We start from the raw sequence: 24,597 nt of genomic DNA, 5'->3' as shown, positions 1-24,597 counted from the left end.
TTTTTATAACATTCCTTCCAAAACTCTTTACTGGGACCCCCGCTTGCCAACGGATCTTACCTTCTACGATGTCCCTCTTGTAATCGCTGTCATTGTCACTGTCAGTTGGCCGGTAATAGATATAAAATCCTTGAATGGGAGTGTTATTGTTAATTGACGGGATGTACTAAAAAACAGAAGCAGAAAACTTGTCAAAAACAAATTTAACTTCCAAATCCATTAAGACTTATTTATCTGCATAGCAGTATTTCTCTGGATTCATTTTGCAAACATCCTTGACAACCATTTTAAATTTAATTCAAAGGTATTCAAAGGTATTAAGAGCGCTTAGCTTACTGCAGGGCTAACCAAAATTAAAGCAATATATTTCACAAGGTTCAAAGGCATAAAAGTACATTTGGTTCAAAATGAATAAATCACGAAATGGCAATTAAGTCAACACTTGGATTAGAGCTGAGGCAACAATAATTTTATTTTTAACCCTACCCCACTTATAATATGTGCTTTTAGACAAATATCTGTGCCCTTCAATTTCCTCACTTAAAAGTTCAGAAATCTGCCCGGCTGGCATGGCTCAGTGGTTGAGCATCGACCTATGAAAAGGTTCGATTCCCGGTTAGGGCGCAGGAACTGGGATGTGCCATGGTCCTGAGGCAAGGAAGGTCTTGGGTTGCAGGCTCGATCCCTGGTATCAGGTGTGCAGGAGGCAGCCAATCAATGATTCTCTCTCATCACTGATGTTTCTATCTCTCTCTCCCTCTCCCTTCCTCTCTGAAATCAATAAATACATATTTTTTAAAAAGTTCAAACATTTGCTGTTCACTGTATCACGTCATGAGGACATTAAACTATTAACATGGCCAAACCAGACAACCTCCTCGTTAGAGAAGACGTGTTACTTACCGTCCACTTTAGCATGATCTGCGTATCGCTGACGGCTTCTGTGTACACAATGTGAGGCCCGGCTACTGGACGGTTAGAATAACGATTGGGGAACCCAGCCACCTGATAAGGACGAGACGCTGAACTCCGAAAACTCTCCCCATGATGGTTGATAGCAATGACCCTAAATTTGTATGTTGAACCTTTTGCGGAGAGAAAAACAAACCCAGAATTTTTAAAAAGCTGTAATACGACAACTGAAGGTACAATACTCAAACTATGACAACTGTGCTATAACCACATACTCTGAAGCCTGTGTGGTAAATAGGTTTCTACCCACGTGACAATTTCTAGCAACTGGTAGTAGCTGCTCAGGGCAGTGTGTTCACAATCCCAAGATGCAAACACCCCGGGAGAGGAATGATCTGTCCCCGAAGGGGGCGGACAGAGAGCAGGGAAGAGCACGTGCTCCTTGCACCATCCAGTTCCAAAGTCACACCCATCACAGACAGTATTAGTGGGGGGTCTGTGCCCAAGACCAGGTTCCTCTCTCTTGGAGAGGGCAGCTGAAGAGTTAGTATGGTGAATGCACTTACGCAGAGGCGCTGTGGGCTACGTCACTCTGATCCCAAACAAACAGCACCTGGCCTTGGTGCGCCCTGTGCCTCTTGCTAAGTGGCCCCAGGCCTGGCGCTGGAGGAGCTGGGCTCAGTACACAGCCTGACCTCTTCTGGGCACCTCCAAGCCCATCACCCTGCAGCTCATGCCAGGTGGGTCCAGGCAGGGCACAGGCAGTGGCTAACCTTGGCCTGCACCTCTCAGGAAGCCTCAGAGCCGATGCACCTGATGGCCAGCTGCAGACCGTGCTGGAGCACCACTCCACCACTTCCATGAGCGATACACTCAGAGGGCTCACTCGGCGCTCGCTGGAGCCCCTCTGAAGTCCGCTCTGCTCCACGGGGAAAGGCCCCTGCACGGCAGCTCTTTCACTACAGTCGTAGCCTCTTCTTTATTTTCACATTTTCATGCAATAAGCTTGCAATACTCTAATTATAACTATATGGTTAAAGAAACTATGCACCTATGGTTGGTCAGCATGGATGGCATAGAAAGGAAATGTTGGAATATTAATACCTGGCTCTAAACTACGAACTTCCACCGAGAGTCTGGAAGGAGGGATATCTTCAGCTGCCACCAGCCAATCACTACTCCTCATCCGTTTATATTCGACCTTGAAGGCAGTGATTGGAGAACCCCCATTGGCCCGAGGAATCCAAGTGACGTAGACGGATGTCTCTGATGCAGTGGAGATGGTGGGCCGATCGGGGGCCTCTGGAACTGAAAACGGAAACATTCGCTTCAGTAACCCTCAGTGTTAGAGACAAGAATAACTCAAACCAACTAAAAGGGATAACTGCCAAATATTTAATGAAAGGTTCTTCCAACTTTGCCAGAGTTAATAATATATCTTCCTGTTAAAAGGCAATGAAATAGCCAAATACAGGAAATAAAAGAAGGAAGTAAAATTAACCTACTAACTTGACAACTGTCTCTGAAAAACTGAACGTTAGTGTGATCATTGTGACCAGGCTCATTTGGATTCATGGCTAAAACAGTGTATGAGCAATTTTACCATTGGCCGCTTCAAGTCTGATTGTGCTTATAATTTACTAGAAGCCCGTTGTACGAAGAGATTCGTGCAATAGGCCTTCCCTTCCCCTGGCTGCCGGCACCGGTTTTCCTCCAGCACCTGGGACCCAGGCCTTTGCTGCTCCGGCTGGAGCCGGCTGGAGCCTTCAGTCTTCGCTCAGCTGCCTCACGCCTATGTACGCACATTAACTGCCATCTTTGTTGGGTTAATTTGCATACTCTCCTGATTGGCTGGTAAGCATAGCGGAGGGAGGGTCAATGTACATGTTTGTCTATTATTAGGTAAGATAGTAAATTTACAGTAAAATTATGTGTTACTGAATTTAGATGTTTTCTTTATCCATCCAAGCTACATAAAACACATTCAGCAAACAATCTACAGATTATTAAATTAGGTGTTACTATCCTATCTTACACACCTCAAGGCTATAGGACTGCTACTCCAAAACACGGACTGCTAGGCATGAATAGAGATAAAATTTGACTAATAAAATCAATACTGATAAAAACGGAAAGAGAACTTGCTTAGGATGAAAGTAGGAAGGGGAGGGGATGACCTAACCCACAGGTGAGACAGTCTAGATTCTATGGAAACATCAGCCATTGAAACTGTGTACCTAACTCCTCTTACTGACCAAGCCATTGTGTAACCCTAACTGGCTCCCCACTTTGCTCCTACAAGGAAAGAATGCTGCTAGAAACAGCCTGGTAGGTATGACAGATACATCACCAATTAGCCCACTGCCATTCCACTGTGAGTTCTGTCAAGTGAGCTAGCTCTGAGCGGAACAAGGAGGACCCACTCCGGCCAGGGTGACATTGCTCAGGTGACGTCACCAAGGGAGTCCGCCTCTGTCTAGTGGCACACCGCTCAAGCAACACCCTCTGTCTCAACACCCCTCAACCCAGATACAAGTACATGAGGACAAAACACTGTAGCATATGGTACTTGTATGGAGAAAGCGTGGCATTTTATAAAACAAATTGATTCATGGGTAAAAAGGAATCTACTCAAAGCGGGCAACTCTGAGGGATACTTACTGTGTTCCTTTCAAGTAAGAAAGCAATGGAAACAGAATGAACAGAACTGTTAGTAAATCTCTTTAAATACTACATAACCAAACAACTTCCTTCTGTCGATTCACTTGGGGTTAAAACTCATCATACTTACTGGTAGATATAGAGTTATTAAAAGTTCATCAAGGAACACCACAGTTTGAATAGAAAAAGAAAGCTATTAGGGGAAAAAATCTCCACAGAGAAGAATATCTTCAATATCTAAAAGAAACAGCATGTGACAGTTAAAGGATAAAGGAAAGAACGCTGCACTTGGAGGTAAAAAATCTGAATTTGAATAGCAATTCTTCTGGTTTTTAGATGTCTCAAGCAAGCTGCATAGCTGCCTGAGTCTCAGTTTCCTATTTTGTACAACAGATATGCTACCTTCTTCATCAGGTTCCTGTGATGATTAAATACATTATCTAAAAACCGTAAGATTGACAAGATATAGCAATGAACCTGAGTGCAACTTGTAATCATTCAATTCAAAAAAGATCTAAATCTTACTACAGGTACCACCATATATTTTGATAAGTCATCAAAAATAAGTAAGACTTTTAGAGTTCAAAATATAAATGTGGTTTCCCTGCCAGAGAGGAGACAGGAAAATCCTTTTTGTGAGTTATATAATCTTAGTACCAGATGTTCTGAATCTGCGTGTATTACCTTAAACACCAATCATGGCACTAGGTCCCAAGATTTGAGTGCTACAGGGAATTTAAGAAGATGGTTGAAATAGGACCTAGAAGAGTGCATGGTGGCTATAACCTGAATAATAAACAAATACCCTGTCCCATTCTGCTCCCCAATAATCTGAAACAGGTCAGCTACATTTATAAACGAACAGAGTAGGAACATTGGTCTCCTCACCTCCGCTGTGCCTGGAGGAGTCGGTCAGGACCACTCCAAAGTGGTCCGCAGCCTCCGAAACCACAGGGCGCTTCGGAATGCCCGCTGGAGGGGAGGGGGCCTGGGCATTTTTCGATGAGGGTGTTTTCTCTAGAAATATTAGAAAACATGCTGTAACATGAGCTTCCCTATATAAGCAAAGTAAGAAAAGATACCATGACATTCAACTGGCACACAGATGCAAACATATGGACTAACCTCTCACAGGTCTAAATTTAAGCCCTACATTGTAAATACCTACCTCTCAGAGGCACTGACTTTTAAAATTATTTTTTCTAGTACCTTAAAGGGAAAACTAAAATGAGTCTTTCTGCACAAGCTAACTTTAATTTACACACAGAAAAAAAAACACACACAAAAACGTCAAATGACTAGGGTAAAGATTTTCAAACTGTCCGTTTTTCTTTTTACTGTACATATTTCTTAACTCTAAAACATAAAATTCATTATTAAAGAGATTCTGTTAAGTTTCTTCACAGAATAACTGTTGTACTAAGTTTTAAAATTTCAAGAGGCAAAAGGTGAAACGGGGTGATTATTTTAAAACTGAAAAACATGCTTATTCAATATTTATAGGTCAGACTCTGTAAACAACTGAGGATTAAGTATAAAAATTAACTCAAAATACATTTCAAGTAAGAAATACTCATTATTTTTCTGGCCATCTCAGTAGTTAGATGAAAAGGTCTTTTTCAAAAGCCAATTGATAATTTCTTCTCAATCATCATACCGTATCCTTTCATTATTGTGCCCCAATAAACTCTGTCCCACCCAAACCCCATCTCCGCTCTTTGAAGTCTTCTTCGCGATCATCTGTGGCTGAGCTATGACAGCATCTTTTCCAACAAGCCTCCCCTCACAAGCTCCCCACAGAAAGAATACTCTTTCTCTGCACACCCTGGCGTTTTCTCTGCCACTTTCCTAGCACTTACCAAGTCTGGTCTCTGCCGACACCCTTGCCTTCCTCCTGATCCTACAGCTAGAACTGTCCGTTGAAACATACATCAGGTTGTGTCACAACTCTGCTCAGATCCCTACAAAGCTCCCAACTCACTCAAAGTCAGTGTCGACACGGTGCTGTGTGATGTGGCCACTCGGTCACCTCCCTGCGTGTTCTCCTCACTTACTCTGTTCCCATCAGAGGCTCCCTCAGTGTTCCAAGGACACACCAAGCACACCTCACCCCAGGACCTTTGCACTTGCTATTCTCACTGCTGGGATGTTCTTTCCCCAGATAGTCACATGGCTTTCCACTTCACCTCCTTAACATTCTGCTCTGCTGTTGACTGACGACTTCTCTGGCCACCTCCCTAAACTGTGACAACTGCTACTCCATACACTTCCCACATCCATCCCCTAATTTCTTTTTCTTGCTAACAGTCACCGCTTCTAATATACTTGTAACCTAGGTATAAATCTCTCCCAACTGGAATGTAAGCTCCATGAGAACAGGAGTTTTGTCTATTTTGTTTATTGCCGGGCACACAGAAGCATTCAGTAACTATTAGCTGTCCTGAGCTGTTACCTTGTAGTTGGTATTTATGCTTCTGTCTCACCTTTCTTAGCAAAGTGGAAGCTCCAACAGGATGGATGTTGTCTTGATCACCTCTGTTCTCCCTGCGTCGCCTACCCTACGGCCTTACCTATCATAAGCTCTCAAAAATATCTGTGGAACATTGGGTGGAATGGAATAATATAACCATCCAATGTGGCCAAAAAAGAGGTACCATAATAGGCGTATTTAATGAATTTATACATAAGACTCTCTACTAGCCAAAAGGATGCTTACTAATAAAGCGACACAAGACAGCCGGCCATTCCTCTTACAGCAGATTTGCTCACCTTTGCTGGTTCGGAAGGTCAGCATGGCAGGCTGTCCTTCGCCTGCTGCGCTTCTTGCTACCATCAGAACTTCATAGAGACTTGATGGCTCCAGTTCCGTTAAATGGAGCTCATTTTCACTGCCTGGGACTCGCACTGTGTGCCAGCTGCCCACCATGCCAACGCCATCGTCCAGCTACTCAAGAGAAAATGGGCCATTAGAAACAGGAGATAAAGGATAGACAAAGTTTCCATTCAAATTTGATAAAAACTACAAGTTATTCAATTCCAGGTGAATTTTGGGAAGTGGTGTACCACGTTAAATAAAAGAGACACAATATTTCTTCATATTAAGAAATATTAGGACTATAAGGAGGCCTGCAGCAAGAACCCAGGAATTCTCACTGTAAAGACTCCTGGCTCTGCTACCTCCCACCAACTACAGCCTCAAGCAACTGATTTACCTCCCAAAGTCGGTTCCTTTTACTTGTAATGGAAACAATACTGTTTCTTACTGGGCTAATGGGAGAATAAAGTATCTAATAATGTGTACTAATGATAACATACACTATACATAATAAATATGATAAAGTAGGATATGTATGCTTGTGTATATATGGATTATATAATTATGGGTCATATATTTCTAGCATTCTTGCTTCATTCTTGACACTGTTCAATGTGTGCTGGATGAAATAAACGTAAGAGATCCAATCCATTATGTCTTCATTAATGGAAACAAGAGACAATCTCATATGGGAGTTTCCATGTGGCTAAGAACACTTCCTGCATCTAGAATCATCCAGTTAGGAAAGTAAAGAAATGCTCAAATCTCATGATGCTAATTTTTCCAGATATTAAAAATATTACTATTAAAAGATGGATACCAAATATCTTGAACAAAGAAAATGATTTTTAAGTGTGAGGGTCTCTCTTCCCATTTCATTCATCTGCTAGTCTCACTAAACAGAAGAGACTTTTTAATTTTGCTTTAATATAAGCCTCTGGAGGGAAAACATCTAGAAAAATCAACAGTTTACTGTGATAAGTAACCAAACAACACGAGATTCCAATACAATGAAGAAGACCACTTGAGATGCAAATGCTCATCAGAGATTACGCCCGAGGACTTTGTTCAAAAAGTGGTTTTCAATAAGAAAATGCGTTATTTGGTAAATAAACTGTATGTGACTATGTTAGACAAGGGGGAATGACTTCTAAAGGTGGTTTATAGCGCTTTATCCCCAAGAGGTTAAAATGTTTGATAAAAACTGCTGAGAAGTCACGGGGTCCTGAGAATGCCCACTTTGGGGAAACTGTTCATGCCTCGTTCTCTCTCCTTTATAAGCTGGTGAGTGCGCTGGATGTGTCTCCGGGAGCGCCTCTCCTGCCGCTCCCCCAAAGGCAAGGCCGTAAGCACATGCTACACACAGTGTGCGGGGGAGGCGGTGGTGCCCGAGGAGACAGTACCTTCCGATACTTCACGAAGTAGGCGTTGACGGGCAGCCCGCCGTCCTTCCCCGGCCTCCAGAGCAGGCTGTACGTGTCTGCCGTGGGGGTCTGCGGGGGGCTCAGGATGATGGGGGCCTCGGGCACTGCGGCGCCGCTGGCGCTTTTCTCTGCCGGTGACCCCACTGCGCTGAGATGTTCCCTCACTGGAAGCGAGCTCGCGAGCCCAGCTTCGGAGCCCTCTCTCTTCTCACTCTGGGCGGCAGCAGACGTGACGACTCCTGCTTTTGTATTTGTTTCCAAAGGAACTGCAGAGAAAGGGGGCAGGGAGAGAGGGAGGGAGAGGGGAGACGGCTTGAAGAAATGCATGACTCAGGGTCTTCCACACAGTGGCTTCGCTGCCTGCCCACACTGATACAACGTGAGCCCTAAAAGGTAGAGCCGGTAACATGCAATGCAGAATTCATGGAAACCTCTGGCCTCCAGTAGCTACCACTTATTCGTGAAGGAGCAAATTAATTGTTTGAAAAATCAATGATATGATGCAGTAGGTCAGTGGTTTAGAGGATGCTGAGCACATCTTGTGCACCAAGCATGGTGCCAGATATTAACAAACATAATCTTATTTAATTCTCAAAACATTCTTAGACAGTAATACTCCCACTTTACAGATGAAGAAATCAGGGTTCTGAGGGATTAAGTGACAACAGCTGGCAGACGAATGTTAGTAGAGCTGCTAGGAAGAAGCGACAGGGCAATATATTAAAACAAATATATTGCCAGCACGAGACAACTTAAGGACTGACAGCCCAGATTCTCTAAAGCAGCGGTTGCCAACCTTTCGGACCTCACAGACCACCAGTGATCTGCGGACCACAGGTTGCTGACCACTGCTCTAAAGTGCAATTAATATTGATCCAAAAAAGTCTCCTTTTTTTTTTTTCTTTACTACTTTTGTGGAGGAAGGGAACACAGGAAACAACGCTGGAGTTTCTTTTCCACAGTGAAGTCAGATTTCTGGTAAAAGGAGGGTGTGTTTTTAGGAGAACTCCTGCAGTTTAGTAGAGAAGCAACGAAAAACAGGACTAACAGTGTAAGGTCAGTTCTCTGTTTGTTTAAAAGAGAGAAAAGGTGTCCCAGGAGCATCCTCCATCAAAGAACACAAGAAGCTAATGAGAAAATAATAGAGGAGAAAACTAATTAAGCTCACTGAGACTGCAAAATATTGCTCCTGGAACGGCCATGTTTACCTAGTGAGTCAGAACGTGGGCTGATGGGAAGGGTGGGATCTGGTGCCTGCTAATGCAGATTCGGACGCAAGCAAGTGGGGTGATTAGCTGTGGCTCACGGTATGGAGAAACCTTCTTAGCAATAGCAGTTTCACGGATCCTCTGGGCAGGTTACCACAGGGAAGTGGTGTTGGGTTGTAGGAGAGTTTCAATAGCGCATGCCTCAGTTTATACAGAGGCGTGAGAAAAAGTGCGTGCTCCATCCGGCCTGTGTCTCAAAGTTCTACTCTGTTCCTCAGGATGCAATGCGACTGTCCATACCCTTCTATCCAGAGGATTCAACCAATCTTCATTTACTATCCCAGTCATATAACTTGAGCCCTCACCAGATACTAGATACAATTTATAAGCCTTAACAGTACTTTCAAAATTTTTTTCATATATGTTATTTCAACTTATCTTCAGAGCAACTCTGTGAAATGCCAGAGTAGATATCTAGTACTTTGTAAGGTGGAATGGTTTTCTGCACTGGAAAACAGATGGATAAAACTGTGGTTTTCTAAATACTGTAACTATGGCAATGAATTTAATGACTGAGTTGAAACTAATCAAACAGGGACTATAACCATATCTGTCAAAGTTGTTCCTACTGTGACCACTCAGGGCAGCAACCCCACCCAACACTCTAGGAAACTCAGGCCAACTCTCATAGGGGTCTTGAAGAGCTACAACTCACTACAAATATCTGCACATCCACTACCCCAAAACTCAAGGTCTCTGGAAAGAAAAAAACCAGGGATGTGTGTGTGGGGAGGGGGTTGGGGGAGACCGTCCTCTCTCTCTTTGACCTGGCCTACTCCCCTGTTCACAATAAACAATGTAAATTTGCCTGTCAGAACACTGACATTTAATAAGGCTCAGATTCCTGTGGAAAGAGGCGGACTGTGCTGTTCTGAGCATTAATGAACTCAGCTGCAGCTCAATAATTATTAGAGAGCGTGTAAAAGAGGCAATGCAGGACCACTTAGGCAGGATGTAGGTGATGGCGTTACTATACATAAAATGGTATTTGTCAAGACGTTAAAATCGTGCAGAGGGCCATCTTAAAGGTCTAAGAAGATCTAATCTAAACAAGGCAGCTTATGTATCTTTTAAGGGCTTCAGGTCATATGTAAAGTGAGGCATTTAGAGGAAATATCTAGTTTCACAGCTATGGCTATGACCTCTACAGCTCCCTCTACCCTACATTTACATAAAGCCACCACTTCAGCTAAATGCTCCCCAAACAGCACCTGCATTACACCTGTCTTACAGCTAACAATTCTGTGAAGAGACACTCTTACTTTTGCTTAGCAGAACCGATACATAAACACACACATAGCATATTCATATATATTTATACACTTAGACAGCACTCAACACCTTCTTTACTTGAGGATTTGTAAAGGTACTAAAATCAGTGACTATTCCTTCCTTCCTTAATCACCACATGGGTGATTATAATTGAATAAAAAGTAGATGGTAATAGCCATACCCTAACACTCAGTATTTATTGGAGGATTTCTGTTACTAGACACAATTCTTTGCACTTTACACCTATTAACTCCCTGAATGCTCACATGGACCCTAAGAGTGGGGCATGTCACTACACCTGTTCCACAGGCGAGGAAACAAGCAGAGACGAGTTCAGTAACTTGCCCCGGGTACAAAGCTCCTGCGTGGCAGAGCCAGCCTCACACAGCCTGCGAGCTTACACTCACACCATCCCCGCCTCTGCATGCATGCAGTGAGGAGCACAAAGTGGCAATGGAGTCCCTGGCCTTCCCCTCTCTTTCCACCTCCAGCCTCACCCAGAGCTAGGGACCTTGCGTACATGCAAATGGAAAGACAGGGCGCATCCACCCTCTATCTACCTCACTATCACTCCTATGCAGACGACCAGCCCCTGGCCACTCCCCTGGTGCAAGGAACCTGCACACCACTGGCCACTCCCCTGGTGCAAGGGACCTCACACCCCGGGGCCACTCCCCTGGTGCAAGGGACCTCACACCCCGGGCCACTCCCCTGGTGCAAGGACCTGCACACCACTGGCCACTCCCCTGGTGCAAGGGACCTCACACCCCGGGGCCACTCCCCTGGTGCAAGGGACCTCACACCCCGGGGCCACTCCCCTGGTGCAAGGGACCTCACACCCTGGGCCACTCCCCTGGTGCAAGGGCCCTCACACCCAGGGCCACTCCCCTGGTGCAAGGGACCTCACACCCCTGGCCACTCACCTGGTGCAAGGGACCTCACACCCCTGGCCACTCCCCTGGTGCAAGGGACCTCACACCCCGGGCCACTCCCCTGGTGTACGGGACCGGCACACTGGTGGTGTGGCCTACACTCTGGTGGATGGACCAGGGGAAAGACCTGCGTGGAATCAGACTGTTCACTAATTAAAGCAGGAAATTCTGAAGCCCAGGCCTGTTGTACAGGAGAAACAGGGCACCAATTTCTGGGTAAGCAGCCCCTTGACCCCATGGCCTCTGACCTGTGGGGCCTGAGGACCCGAGGACCCAGGCAGAAGAAAGACCACTAAAGCAGAGGCCCAGGGCAGGAACCTCGGGTCCAAGAGTCAGGGCAGCACTGCTCTGTGATCGTCTTACTCTCACATGAGAAATATGGTGACAATCTCCACTCAACTGACTACCTGCTGGGAGTGCTGCTCTAAATATATACTGAGGACCCTGGCTGGGTAGCTCAGTTGGTTAGAGCGTTGTCCCAATACACCAAGGTTGTGGGTTCCATCTCCAGACAGAGCCACATACAAGCAACCAATGAACGCTCGCTCACTCTCCCCCTTCCTCTCTCTCTCTCTCAAATCAATAAATGAAATTTTAAAAATTTAAATACCTACTGATGTAAGGTTTGAATTTGAATTTAGTCAAATTTAAATTTATTTTAATAATATTGATATTCTATTACCAGTACTTCAAAAACTAGATGTTAAGTCACCACCAAAAAAAAAAAAAAATCAGTAAAATATACAGAATTAATATTATACACCCCATTAGAAAAAGAACGAGTAAGATGGGGGAACACACAGGCAGGCATCGTTTGAGAGTACCAGGACTACACTTGCTTTATGAAAGCCAACCCTTCAGACGGTGGGTGCTGTTCTGATCAAGGGCTCACCTTAAGAATGTCTGCAACGGCACTTTCAGTAGCTTAGAAAACCAGACGCATTCATCACGAAAAGAGGTCTGTGGGGTCTAGAATGAGTCTCCCCACAGTGTGCTCAGTGGCATGCAGACTGTTTTGAGCTAAAGGCAACGGTAGCTGCAGGCTCTCGAGAAACCTCTGCCCCTGCCTCACTACCTGGAAGAATTTTATCAGAGGCCTTGCCCAGGAGGGATGAGCAGAGACAACCTCTTCTGACTACCTACAGGGCAGGACAATCTTGGGTTTATTAAAGGTCTGCTCTTCTTATCACCTGCCATGTCCTATGTACCTATGTTCCCTTTCTATCTCGGAACCTCCCCTGCATGCGGGGTCTCTGGCTCTCTCATGTATGTGGGGTTCCCATACACATGTATGTATTAAATTTGATTCTTTTCTCTTGCTAATCTGTCTCCTATCTATTTGATGATTAGACCAGCCTTGAGGATAGAGAGAAATTTGTTCCTCCCCCACAGGTCATATCTGGAGCTTCCATATGACAACTACAAGCTTAGCAAACACATCAGAAATGGAGACCAAAGTTCAGCCAGTTCATGTTAAGGCCAAATATCAAAAACTACCATTCTACATATCACTGTCATCAGGGGAAAATCTATCTTTAGAGATTGCTGGATTCATTAAACTACCACTTTAAAGTACCTTATCTCCTATTATCAAATATTCACCTGGAAAAGAAAACACCAATGGCAACTCACCCACTGTGAGGACAGCTTCCGACTGCGTGGAGCCATGCTCATTCGTGGCTTCGCAGGTGTACTTCCCAGCATGCTCCTGAGCGACGGCCTGGATGTACAGTGAGCTGGAGCCACCTCGGGACATGACGAGGTAGACAGGCTCTGCGTCAAAGCCCCCGGGTCTTAGCAAGTGCGACTTTCGGGATTTCGATTTAAGGACTTGAGACGGGTGGCTGGTTATCAATCCATGTCTGTCATACCAGCGCATGACTGGAACTGGCACTCCGGTGGCATTACAGGACAAAGTCACAAAGTCTCCAGCTGCCACCTTTGTGCTTGCTGGGGCTGTAATTATTACTGGCTTGAGTCCACTGTCTGTTAAAAAAGCCATTCACATACAAAAAATTAAGAACATTATAGTATCCCAGTGCAAAATAATTCCATCCTATTGTGTAAAAGTTCTCAATGTCGTGAGCAAATGGCAGTCAGAAACATCTCTTTTATAAATGTTTCTAAACAGTGTTTTACATGCAGAACAGTGTGAAGAACACGATCATTCACTGAAATAGTGTTTGCAATGTCATACACAAGTAGTGATACAGTCAGGATAGTAATGATTGGAACAAAGACAATTCCCTGGTTAGTTCTCTTCTCAACCTGCACCAAGTAAAGCATCAATAAAAAGTGGGATTTTTCATAGTTGTCGGGTCCCACACATTTCCTACACATATTTCCTGTCCTTCAGAAAGAAAGGAATGCATATAATATGCAGAGAGCTTTCCAATAGGTATCCTATACACACGTGACCACTAAAAATATAGACCATGTGAAGCCAAAACCTCAGACTTTAACATGAAAAAGGTGTAAAGTGGTAAAAAACTATTCCTTCATGAAAATAGTCAATTTCTGGTAGTGGGAGATAGGATTAGGCAATCTATAATAATAAAAGTGTAATATGCTCATTAGACCGGACATCCTTCCAGACAACCTTCAGGACGAAGCCAGGGCTGTGAGGGAAGCCCGGGTCCCGGGTGCCAGAGGGAAGCCAGTGCTGGTAGCTGGAGGAAGGCAGGCCTACTCTTGCACAAATTTCCTGTATCAGGCTTCTAGTCTGATTATAAAAATCCTGTGAACCCTGACCAGGTGCCTTAGTTGGTTGGAGCATTCTTCCATACACCAAAAGGTTGCAGATTCTATCCCTGGTCAGGGAAGTGCGGAAGGCAACTGCTTAATGTTTCTTTCTCACATCAATCTTTCTCTTTCTCTCTGACTCTCTCCCTTCTTCTCTCTAAAAAAATCAATGAAAACATATCCTGGGATGAGGATTTTAAAAACAAAAGCTTGGGAGAAAACTCTGTTCTGAGTACAAGTTGATAAACATGCTTTCTACCATATCATGAACATTTTTGTTTCTAAAAGTGGCACCAACTCTTTGCTTTTGGTCCCCAGTATTCTCAGGACTATTTTTTTCTTTTTTAAAATATATTTTTATTGATTTCAGAGAGGAAGGGAGAGAGAGATAGAAACATCAATGATGAGAGAGAATCATTGATCAGCTGCCTCCTGCACAACCCCACTAGGGATCGAGCCAGCAACCCGGGCATGTGCCCTTGAACAGAATTGAACCCGGACCCTTCAGTGCACAGGCCAACACTCTATCCACTGAGCCGAATCAGTTAGGGCCTTGGGACTATTTTTAAGTATGCCTACAATGGAATACTGGTGACAAATGACATTTTCTCCAGCATATCTTTCTCTTTCTCTAGTCCAACTCCCTGCATTTGAGAAACCAATCAACATTTGCCACTATCAGATCTCTGACTTGGGTACTATCAGATCTCTGAATCTCTTATGTGTTAAATGCTACATCTCACTAGTCATAACCTGCGTTTCCCTGAGCACTAACGACGCTGAATATCTTTTCACGTGTTTATGTGTCACATATTTTTCCTTAGTGAAATGTCTTTTGTCCATTCTTCTACTGGATCATTTATCTTTTTTGCAATGGTTCAGAGTTCTCTGCATATACCACATACTGTTCTTTTGTTAGTTACTATGTTACTGGTATCTTCTCCCAGCTTCTTTTCATTTTTCATGGTATCTTTTAATGACTAGGATATTTTAATTTCAATAGTCATCAATCTTTTAAAAATTAGCCTAAAATATCTTGTTAAAAAGTTTTACTGAGATCATATAGATATTCTTCTACGATTTCTTCAAAAACTTTGCCATTTTGCCTTTCTACTAGTGTATAGATCTTTAACCCACTGGGAATTTCTTTGGATACAAGATGAGTTAGAGATTTACTTCCTTCTTTTTCTCCACTTGGACAGCCAATTATTTCACATCAAAACTTGACCTGGAGGTCCTCTCCCCTCCCTCCCCCGGGTGCTCTGCAAAGCCACTTAAGTCAAGTCCTTAGTGCAAGTGTCTTTTTGAAGATCTCTGCCTCGTTCCAAGAGTCTATTTTTCTGTTCCTGCATCAATACAACTGTCTTAATTGCTCCAGATTTTGGAATATGTTCTAAAATCTGGTGAGGCAAGGACCCCACATTTTTTTCTTTTTTAAGAATGCCTTATCTATTCTTGGGCCTTTGATCATCCATATAAATTTTAGGATCAGCTTGTCAAAGCCCTCAAAATATTCTGTTAGAATTTTAATTGAAATTGCAAGAATCTACAGAAAGACCTTGGAAAGATCTGTTGAAAAATATTTTTTTTAAAAATTGTTAATGAGCTGATTAAATAAGGCTGCTTCATGGACATGCCTATCTGCAACTAGGAAGGACCAGGGAACATGGAGGAGTTCTGTGATGGTGATGGGATCATTCCCTTTAGTTAAATTTCAACCATAACAAAAACTTGTCTGAAAAGTAGAATTTTCTATAATTAATCACATGACGAAACACTACCTTTTTGAATGTCAAGTCTCCCAGTAGACTGCATAAATCCAATCCCATTATCCGCGACACACTGATACAGGCCAGAGTCTTCCATGGTAACACCACTGATTTTCAATCCATTTTCTGCAGTTAGATGTCGTGGGGAAGGAGGTATGGGCTGTGCATTATGAAACCAGGTACGGTTGGGGGATGGGTTCCCACGAACCTCACAGGTAAATTGCACTGTGGCCCCCAGAGACACAGTCTGATCCTGCAGTCCTTTAGAAATGGAAGCATGTTCTGAAAACAAAACAAATTATCACACGAGTCAGATAAAATCTTCCCCACCAATAACTAGTTAAAACCAAACTGGATTGTTTATTCACATTCTCCCATCTGCTGTGGTCAAGAAAAAAATTAGAAATGTATTTTAACTTTCCTTTCATAGGGTAAACCATATGTTACTAATATGTTATAATCTCTTTTTATAGCTCTCTCCACCCACTTAACTCCCTCAACACACACACATACACATAAAGTTTCTAATTTGGGGCTTCTCTTAGCATTAGTTTCAGGTGATTTGTTTGAAATAAAATAATAGTTTCCCTAGATTTCAAATAAGAGCCAAAACAGAAAAACTCTTATTCAGAAGTTAAATTCTTTTTATAGCCAATTCTTAGGTGTATACTGGCCAAAAAACTTCCTTTAATATCCATCAAGTGAGTTTTTACCTAAACAAAGTAAATCATGCACTGACATTTGTAATATATGCCCAAATTAAATGATTAGGCATATTAATCTAGTCCTAACGATCATTAAACCTTAAAGCCCATTCGCCATACACTTACATTAATTCCAGTGTAACCTACATCAGGCCACTGTTGCAATTACACTCGCACAGGTTTACAAAAACTGTATTAAGTATGAAACCATTTACTATCTATTTTTTCTGGTTTTCATGAAAACCTGCTTTTATAAAGGCAAACCTTTCTGCTACTACACATGACAGAGAGACAGGTAGCTGAGAGAAAGGAACAGCTTTGAGATAAAGAGTAGATATAGAAATGTAGATAAAACTAATGCTAATTCTATGAGCCAGATACAGTGAAAGCATTGCAAAAGGGAAAATGAATGAAATAGATTCCTTTTTGAGATGATATTTTCCAGTCAGTTCTCTGCCTTAGTTACTATTACTGGACAGTACACCTGATAGTAGCCCAGAATATTCCATCCTGCTGAATTCCAGTCTCGTTCCTCCATGTCATTAAGAAAAACAAGCTCTGTGCTATGTAACCGGGCTGGGATGAGGTTCCTAAGAACGTCCAGGTGAAATGTCCTGTGACACCCAGAAATACTCCCTAATTCAGGAGTCCATTAGGAAAATGAAGTTCATTCTGTCTACTGGTGTAGGTGTTTCCTGATAGGCCTCATTTCATTTATAGTTCATGAATAGATCTTCCATTCAAACATCAGTTAGATCAGGAAAATAGCTTGACTTGAAAAAAGTTCAGTAAGTAGCGTCTTACCAAGTACATTAACCATGTAAGTCACGTGCTTGACGTCTCCAGAATTGCTTCCCACCATACAGGAATAGTTTCCAGCATCCACTGGGTCAATGCTATCTGTGGCAAGATGAGAATACAACCTCCTCCAATTGCTTCCCGCCACCGCGTCCTGACCGTCCTTCAGCCAGTGCACTTGAGGAGTTGGGACCCCACTCACCACACACTCCAGGGTTATAGGACTATGAGAAAGCACAGATAATGCCTGTGAAAGGCGGGGGTGAAGAATGTGAAAATCATCTGAAGAAGAGCCTGGAAAAAAGAGAAAACAAAAAATTATCACGTCCTGTCTCTTCCTTAGCAGTTCTGTGAGCTTTCCCACCTTCCCATTTATTCTTCTTTACACGACAAGGTCCTATCTGGTAGCTAAATCATTTGTAGTTGAGAATTAAAATGAAGAGAGTTTGTGATCCTCTCAGGCTACTTCTAAATTAGCAGTTTAGAAATGAAGGACAGGAACCACTACTTCACTAAGCTTTGGCTATTGGTGCTACCTCAACTGAAACACCTTATTGTAAAAATTAGGCATGAAAGCTAAAAATCAGGTAGGAAAAAGGATATATACCTATTTTTCATAATTCACAGCCACAAACTTGATCACCACTAATATCAAGTTATATTTTCTCTATAATTCATTTTTTTTTTGAGCAAAGGGCAAAGTTCTCTACATGTATTGCACTCTGTCATCTTAATCAAAAGTCTCCTCTAATAATCATTAAAACATGTTCAATACTATTCTATTATACATTTATGTATTTAATTTTTTATAAGATTTCCTTATGGTAAACAAACACGATCTGAAAGAAAAATGAACTCTCATTTCCCAATGAGGAATGCTCCCAAGGACTCTTCCTCATTACCAATATGCTCCCAAATACTTACGACTCACAAGGAGCTTTTGGCCAATGGGTTCGACTTTTAATTCATGTGTGACAGGATTAAAAGCTGCACATTTATATGATCCCTTGTCCTCTACAGATACGTTCAAAATCTGAAGGTTTCCTGATGGAAGGATTAAGTAATTCTCTGAGGAAGGAAAGGAATGCAGTTAGGCCTCTCTCTTTACAAAGGATACCAATGAAAACGAATCAATTTTGATAGTTCTGCTTTAAATTTAGACAGAAGACTAGCAGCAAATACACAACTGAGGAGAATTCCTGAATGAAGGAACGGAAAAGTCAAGGCAGAAAAGAAAAGGTCAGGAGTACTAGGGTAACAGAATCAAGCCCACTGGAAACACTGGACAACAGATCACTGGTTGGGAACACAGGCAGGAGAAGCAGTTAGACAAAGACTCAGTGACCAGCTACACCGCCACCCTGGGCAAACCTGCGCCTGTAGCACTGATCACCGGTGTTCAGTCATGGCTATTCAGTCCTTGTTTTCCTCAACGAACAGGTATTGAGTGCCTATTTCCTGCCAACGATGGCCCAGGCACAAGTGACAGAGCAACGAAGAAAGAGGACAAAGGTCCGAACTCATGCAGCTGACAGTCCAGTGCTGAGTGGAGGCGGCAGATAACCAACCAGCAAACAAAAACATGGAGGACACAAGGCTCTGGGGGAAATGAAGCTGAATAGAGAGGACAGAGCAGCAGGGCATACAACTTGAGAAAGGGCCCAGAGGGCGGTCTTCTCAGAGGAAGGTCTGTCTGGGCAGAGACCTGAAGGAGTGGAGAGGGTGAGCACAGGGAGTGCAGACTGTAATCATTTCTGTCAAGTAACCATTTCTTCTAGTCTCCTCCCTTGACTTCTGAGAACACGTATGCAATGCAGTTTTTGTACCCACGATCCCCAGCACGCAGAGCTTAATAGCAGGTTCTTTAATGAACATTTGACCTCTGGGTGCCACTGGCTTTTCATGAAAACTCTCACCTGTAGAGTGCCTCAGCCACTTCCCGCGGATTTTATAGCGCACCTCGGCTTTGGGGTTGCTATCTGGTACCTTGCAGCCAATGAGACCAGCACTTTTTTCTTCTGCTGTAATTACATGCTTTGTGGATGAGTCAAAATCACCAAGAACTAAAATAAATAAATACACAGAATAAATAAATGTGAACTCTCCATCCCAAAGGAAACTTAAAAACTAAAAACAGCATCTGCAGCATGGCTGATGGTGGCAGCGAACCCCAGGTCACAGGGTAGCAAGCTCTTTTTACCCCACAGAGCAGTTGGGGCAGAGGTGCATGGTTGAGGCGGGAACTAAGCCATGGCACCCTTTCCTGAAGATATCGAGAAAAGCAAACCGCTCTTAAAACATCAGGGAGAATTATAAAGCATAACTGTTCCCATTTTGTCAAGATAGACCAGGGGTGAGCAAACTTTTTGACTCAAGGGCCACAATGGGTTCTTAAACTGGACCGGAGGGCCGGAACAAAAGCATGGATGGAGTGTTTGTGTGAACTAATATAAATTCAAAGTAAACATCATTACATAAAAGGGTACGGTCTTTTTTTGTTTGTTTGTTTTATTCATTTCAAACGGGCCGGATCCGGCCCGCAGGCCGTAGTTTGCCCACGGCTGAGATAGACCCTTCTCAATCCAGTCCCTCATCAAAAACTGACTTCCCCCTGCCCAGCCAGCATAGCTCACTGATTGAGCATCAATCCCTGGTCAGGACACATACCCGGGTTGCGGGCTCGATCCCCAGTAGGGGGCGTGCAGGAGGCAGCCCATCAGTGATTCTCTCTCATCACTGATGTGTTTTGTTTTTTCTCTCTCTCTCCCTTTCCCTTTCTCTCTGAAATCAATAAAAATATATTAAAAAGAAAACAAAACTGACTCCCTATGCATCACTATTCTGTTTGCAGCTACTCATACTCAATGAAATGGTTTATGAGGAACCTAGGACGTGGAAAAACAACGCTGGTGTCATGTGGATTATCTGCACATGCCGGCTGGGTCTCAGGCCCTCTCCGTGTAAGCTACCACTGACGCAGCCTGCAGGGAAGCCTGTTACCTCCAGTGCTGAGCGCAGTCGGCAGCCTGCCACTCGCCTGCTCTCAGTTGTGCGTCCTGGGGCGATCCACGGGTCACAGCTCTACACAAACATTTGCTCTTCTCAGTTATGACAAACTCACTACTCCTGGGGAATCCACATTTGCTCTGTAAATAGGGGTGCCCTTGCAGAGACGGTTTCCCTTGCTGGAAGCCATCGCCGTTTGAAAGGCAGATGGCTCAAACTTACTAAGAAAACTGCGAAGTCCAGATTTTCCCTAAGTTCAACACTCAACATTCCTTTCTTTACAGTCAGTTATTATTTTCCTGTTTCTTTAGCCTGGTTTCAATTAAATAAATTAAAATCACTCAGTGATCAGGCAAAAATAAAACAATTAGATGTGAAAGAAAGATAAAGAACTGCATAAAATAACTGAGTATCAAAGTAGACAATAGGTCTTTTGTTGTTGCTCATATTAAGGACTTTTAAATATCAAGAAATTCCGAATTCACTTTAGAAAACTGTCCTATCTGTGTACAAATCCACCTCCATACCCTTGTTACAGATGAAGACAACTAGGCTAGGCTCACAGGTTCAAATGCATTTCCCCCACGTTAAACACAGCAAGCGTCAAGGCAGGGAGGAGAACTCATGTGTGTCCTCCTCCAAAACCCATGCTCTTCCCACAACTCCAAAGTGCAACCACTGACAGTAATTTCAGGAAAACCCATGTAAAACAGGGACAAAATCAAACTCACCTGCAATGGATACTGCTGCAGGGCCACTCACAACTGCACCGACGCTATTGTTGGCAATGCATTGGTAGTAACCCGAAAGGGAGGGGTTGAGAGAAAGAATAGTCAAAGTGCCCTGATGAATCTTGATCTGCTCCAAGTTTCTGTCCAATCTTTTTCCATTATGCAACCACGTGATATGAGCGGTCACAGGTTTAGCAGAGCAATGTAGAACTACAGGTCCACCAGGTTTCTGGACAGCAGACAGTGGCTCAGAAATAAAATAAGGTGCCAGGTCTACAAAGGAACATTCCCCGTGTGCAAAGGAAGGGGAGAATGAGAAAGAAAGTACATTAAAGACATTTCCTCTCAGTCCACCTTGCTTTATCTATATATGTTATGGTTCTTAATGCTTGTAAACGTTTTAGGAAGTCTTAACAGCCCATTTTTGGAAGAAGTAAAGGCAACATGTTAACCTACAACTTAACAATCAGGGTACAATAGATAAGAATCCTTAAGCTATAAATGAGAAATGGCAAGTTGCTCATTTAAGGAAGTAGCTTTTAAGAAATGAAAGTTGATTGTCTGAAAAAATGGCGATGACTTTCAAACTAAAAAGAAATCTCTACCATGTGACCAGCAGGGTTAGACTTTTAAGAGCAAGTTATTTTATAACTAAGGCTACAGTACTGCTCTACCACTTCCCTTCAATATAAAATAATGTTCAACTTTTAAGGAAGCGCAAGTAGAAAGTTAGGAAACCACAATGGACTACAAAGTCTATCCTTTTTTTTTTTTTTTTTGGGTAGAAGTCTCAATAGGGCATCAACCTTACTATTTTTATTTGGTTTTGGAATAGTTTCACTTGTTATGTCTATTCTCCCAGAAATTGGGGGGGAGAGAGGGTGTTCACACACTTAAGTATCAAAACAGAGCTCTCTCTTCTACCCCCCCTCCCCCGCCCCAAAAGAGGGCAGAGGGCAGGAATGCTATTACTCTGGCAGAATAAAATACTTAAAAAAAAAAAAACCACACCAATATATTATTGAATCTGTTTTTACAGGATATTTTATCAGAAATGAAGATTAAGTGCCTCTCTACTAAATCTGAGGTTGTTGTTTAGCAAAAAAAAAAAAAATGTAATAAAATCATTAATTCAATTTTCCCTTACTAAATCTAATATAGTTGTACAGTGTATTTAACAGAGGAAAAGAAATATTATTTAAGGAGTAAACATCAATGTATATCATAATACATCTTTACACAAATCTAAAGTAAAAAGAAATGCCTATGGGCCATTGTTAGGCTTAGGCTTACTATACACACTTAACACCAAACACATTTAAGCTTTTCAGTAGCACACAGAGTTAGGTAACAAATTAGACAAGGTCATGAGAGCTGGGTTTTTAACCAAATTCTCTTACTCCAAACTGAATACTATTACATGCTGATACTAAAATTTCTTTTTGGTGGTATGTAGTCAGCATTTTATTCCTGTTATAATTTCCAAATTCAGAAATTTGAAACATATCTTTTTACTGAAAAAGGCACAATTGCAAAATATTTATTTTTAAGGCAATAAAAGGCATAAATTACAAGGACAATGATGGGAAGGCCTGCTAATGCCCAAGAAGCACTACTAAAAGATTCTTAAATTGCGAAGTTAATCAAAGTTTTAAAATTTGGTCAAATTTTATAAATGTCTTTAGAATCCATCACCACCAGCAAAATACTGAAGTCAAGGTTGTTGTTTTAAGATTAAGAAGAGGAGACGCTTCGGTTAAAACACTACGGTTCTTCTATTCTTACCTGAACTCACAGAGGAGCACAGAAAGGAAAGAGTGACATACAGCAGTGTCTGTAAGGGTCCAGGATCCGGATGCATAGCGCCAGATTATGGACGCGGCAGGACAGGTTTCCAGAGCAAAATCCAGGCCTTGGCTCACTGAAACACATTCAAAGAAAAGAAAATCTAAACCACAAAAACAGTTGGCCTCATTGATCTGAGTCATCAATAGAGTTGTGAGCATGATTCATATCTTCACAACTGACAAGCTAATCCCTGGGTTCTAGATTACAGTTAGAAGGTTTGCTCATTCTTCCAAAGTATTGGGAATACCTCTTATTATGCAGAATCCATCATTCCAAATGAACACACTCACCGCCTGTAGTGAGTTTGTTTTATGTCTCACACACATCTACAACTCAACACAATCAAAATGCATGCCTCCTCTACTGTCCTTAAAAGCAGAAATAACAACCAACAAAATAATAGCAAACATTGATATAGTGCTTAGTATGTGTCAGACACCATTTCAGTGCTTTTTGCTACATTAACTTCATCTTCACAACCACCCTATGAGATTGGAACCAGTGGTTTTCTTCCCTTCTTTCACATGGGGACTCGGGCTCATGGATTGTTCAAATTGAACACCAAGTGCAGGCCTTGGGGACGCAGTTTACTTAGCAAATGTACAGAACATCCAAAGACCACTATGGTGAGAGTGGATGAGCCAGGTGAAGAGCACAGAGTGAAGCTGGTCTAGATCCCATCCAGCTTTGAAAGCCAAGGGACGGATTTTGGAATTGAGTGCAAAAGGAGAAAGGGAGTAAGAAGAATAAACTGCTCGTTCTAAAAAGTTCTGAGGATGTAATGAACAGCAATATACATTACATATATTATAGGAAAATACAGTAATAAATATAGTGTAAATAACTATATGCTGTCAGAAGGGTACTAGACTTAATAGGGTAATCAGTTTGTAGGTGTATGTGTCTAATCACTATGCTGTATACCTAAAATATAATATGACATGTCAACTGTAATTAAAAGATGAATTTTAAAATGATTTGGGGATTTATTCCCAATGTGACGGCAAGCCCTTAGAGGACTTAGAGAAGGGGAATGATGAGCTCTCATTTAAACTTTAGAAAGATCACTGGCTGGTAGGGACGAGGCTGAAGTGGGCAGACATGGAAGAGGGCGACCAAGTACAGTAACGTAATCACTCAGGAGAGAGGGGAGAACATGGTGGGTAGAACAGTGAGTCAGCTGTGGAGGTGGTGAAAAGTACGTGGATTCAGAACATATCCTAAAGACAGAACCAACAGAATTTGCTGAAGGCCTGGATATAGAGTGTGAGATAAAGAGATGTGCCAAGAATAACTTAGTTGTGGTTTAACAGAATAAATAATAGCTCTCTGTTTACTGAAATGGAGAAGACCGGAGAGAGGGAGATGACAAAGAGGGGTACGGTCAACAGTGCTGTTGTAGCCCATTAGGCATCTCAGTACTACCGTCAATCGACAATCACACGTAGGAGTCTGGAGCTGTGGAGAGAGTCAGAGCTGGAAATGTAGATGTTAGACCTGTAAAACCCATGGCACTGCATGAGCTCTCAAAGGAAAATGGGAGAAGAGGTGACGAGGTAGGAGCTTTGGGACATTCCAACCGCTTAGACTGACAAGGGGAAAGAAAGGAGCAATGGGGATTGAAGAGAAGTCATCAGTGAACCTGGGAGAAATCGAGGAGAATATTATATTCAGGGGAAAAAATGGGGAAAATAATTATTTCTAGAAGAGTCATT

At 42.6% G+C, this 24,597-nt stretch overlaps 1 protein-coding gene across 7 annotated transcripts in view; it reads right to left on the bottom strand.

The window, feature by feature from the left end:
- Positions 1-24,597, bottom strand: part of CDON (cell adhesion associated, oncogene regulated) — a 74,842-nt gene that overhangs the window by 19,588 nt on the left and 30,657 nt on the right. For all 7 annotated transcript variants that reach the window (XR_004974865.1, XR_004974866.1, XM_036353909.1 and 4 more), the window contains 13 exons: positions 22,820-22,955; positions 21,035-21,307; positions 19,214-19,360; positions 18,222-18,365; positions 17,304-17,591; positions 15,808-16,077; positions 12,917-13,270; positions 7,792-8,078; positions 6,343-6,517; positions 4,462-4,590; positions 2,017-2,220; positions 904-1,085; positions 61-166 (listed from right to left, as the gene is read on the bottom strand). Coding sequence is in view for 5 of the 7 variants with exons in the window: in XM_036353909.1 (XP_036209802.1) it covers positions 61-166; positions 904-1,085; positions 2,017-2,220; positions 4,462-4,590; positions 6,343-6,517; positions 7,792-8,078; positions 12,917-13,270; positions 15,808-16,077; positions 17,304-17,591; positions 18,222-18,365; positions 19,214-19,360; positions 21,035-21,307; positions 22,820-22,895 (2,635 nt within the window). In the remaining 2 variants the exon portion in view is untranslated. The remainder of the gene's footprint in view (positions 1-60; positions 167-903; positions 1,086-2,016; positions 2,221-4,461; positions 4,591-6,342; positions 6,518-7,791; positions 8,079-12,916; positions 13,271-15,807; positions 16,078-17,303; positions 17,592-18,221; positions 18,366-19,213; positions 19,361-21,034; positions 21,308-22,819; positions 22,956-24,597) is intronic.

Source organism: Myotis myotis, unplaced genomic scaffold (assembly GCF_014108235.1).
Source record: "Myotis myotis isolate mMyoMyo1 unplaced genomic scaffold, mMyoMyo1.p scaffold_m19_p_20, whole genome shotgun sequence".
NCBI classification, from domain to species: domain Eukaryota; kingdom Metazoa; phylum Chordata; class Mammalia; order Chiroptera; family Vespertilionidae; genus Myotis; species Myotis myotis.
The sequence above is the reverse complement of the archived record's forward strand: the minus strand, read 5'-3'. Positions and strand labels throughout refer to the sequence as shown.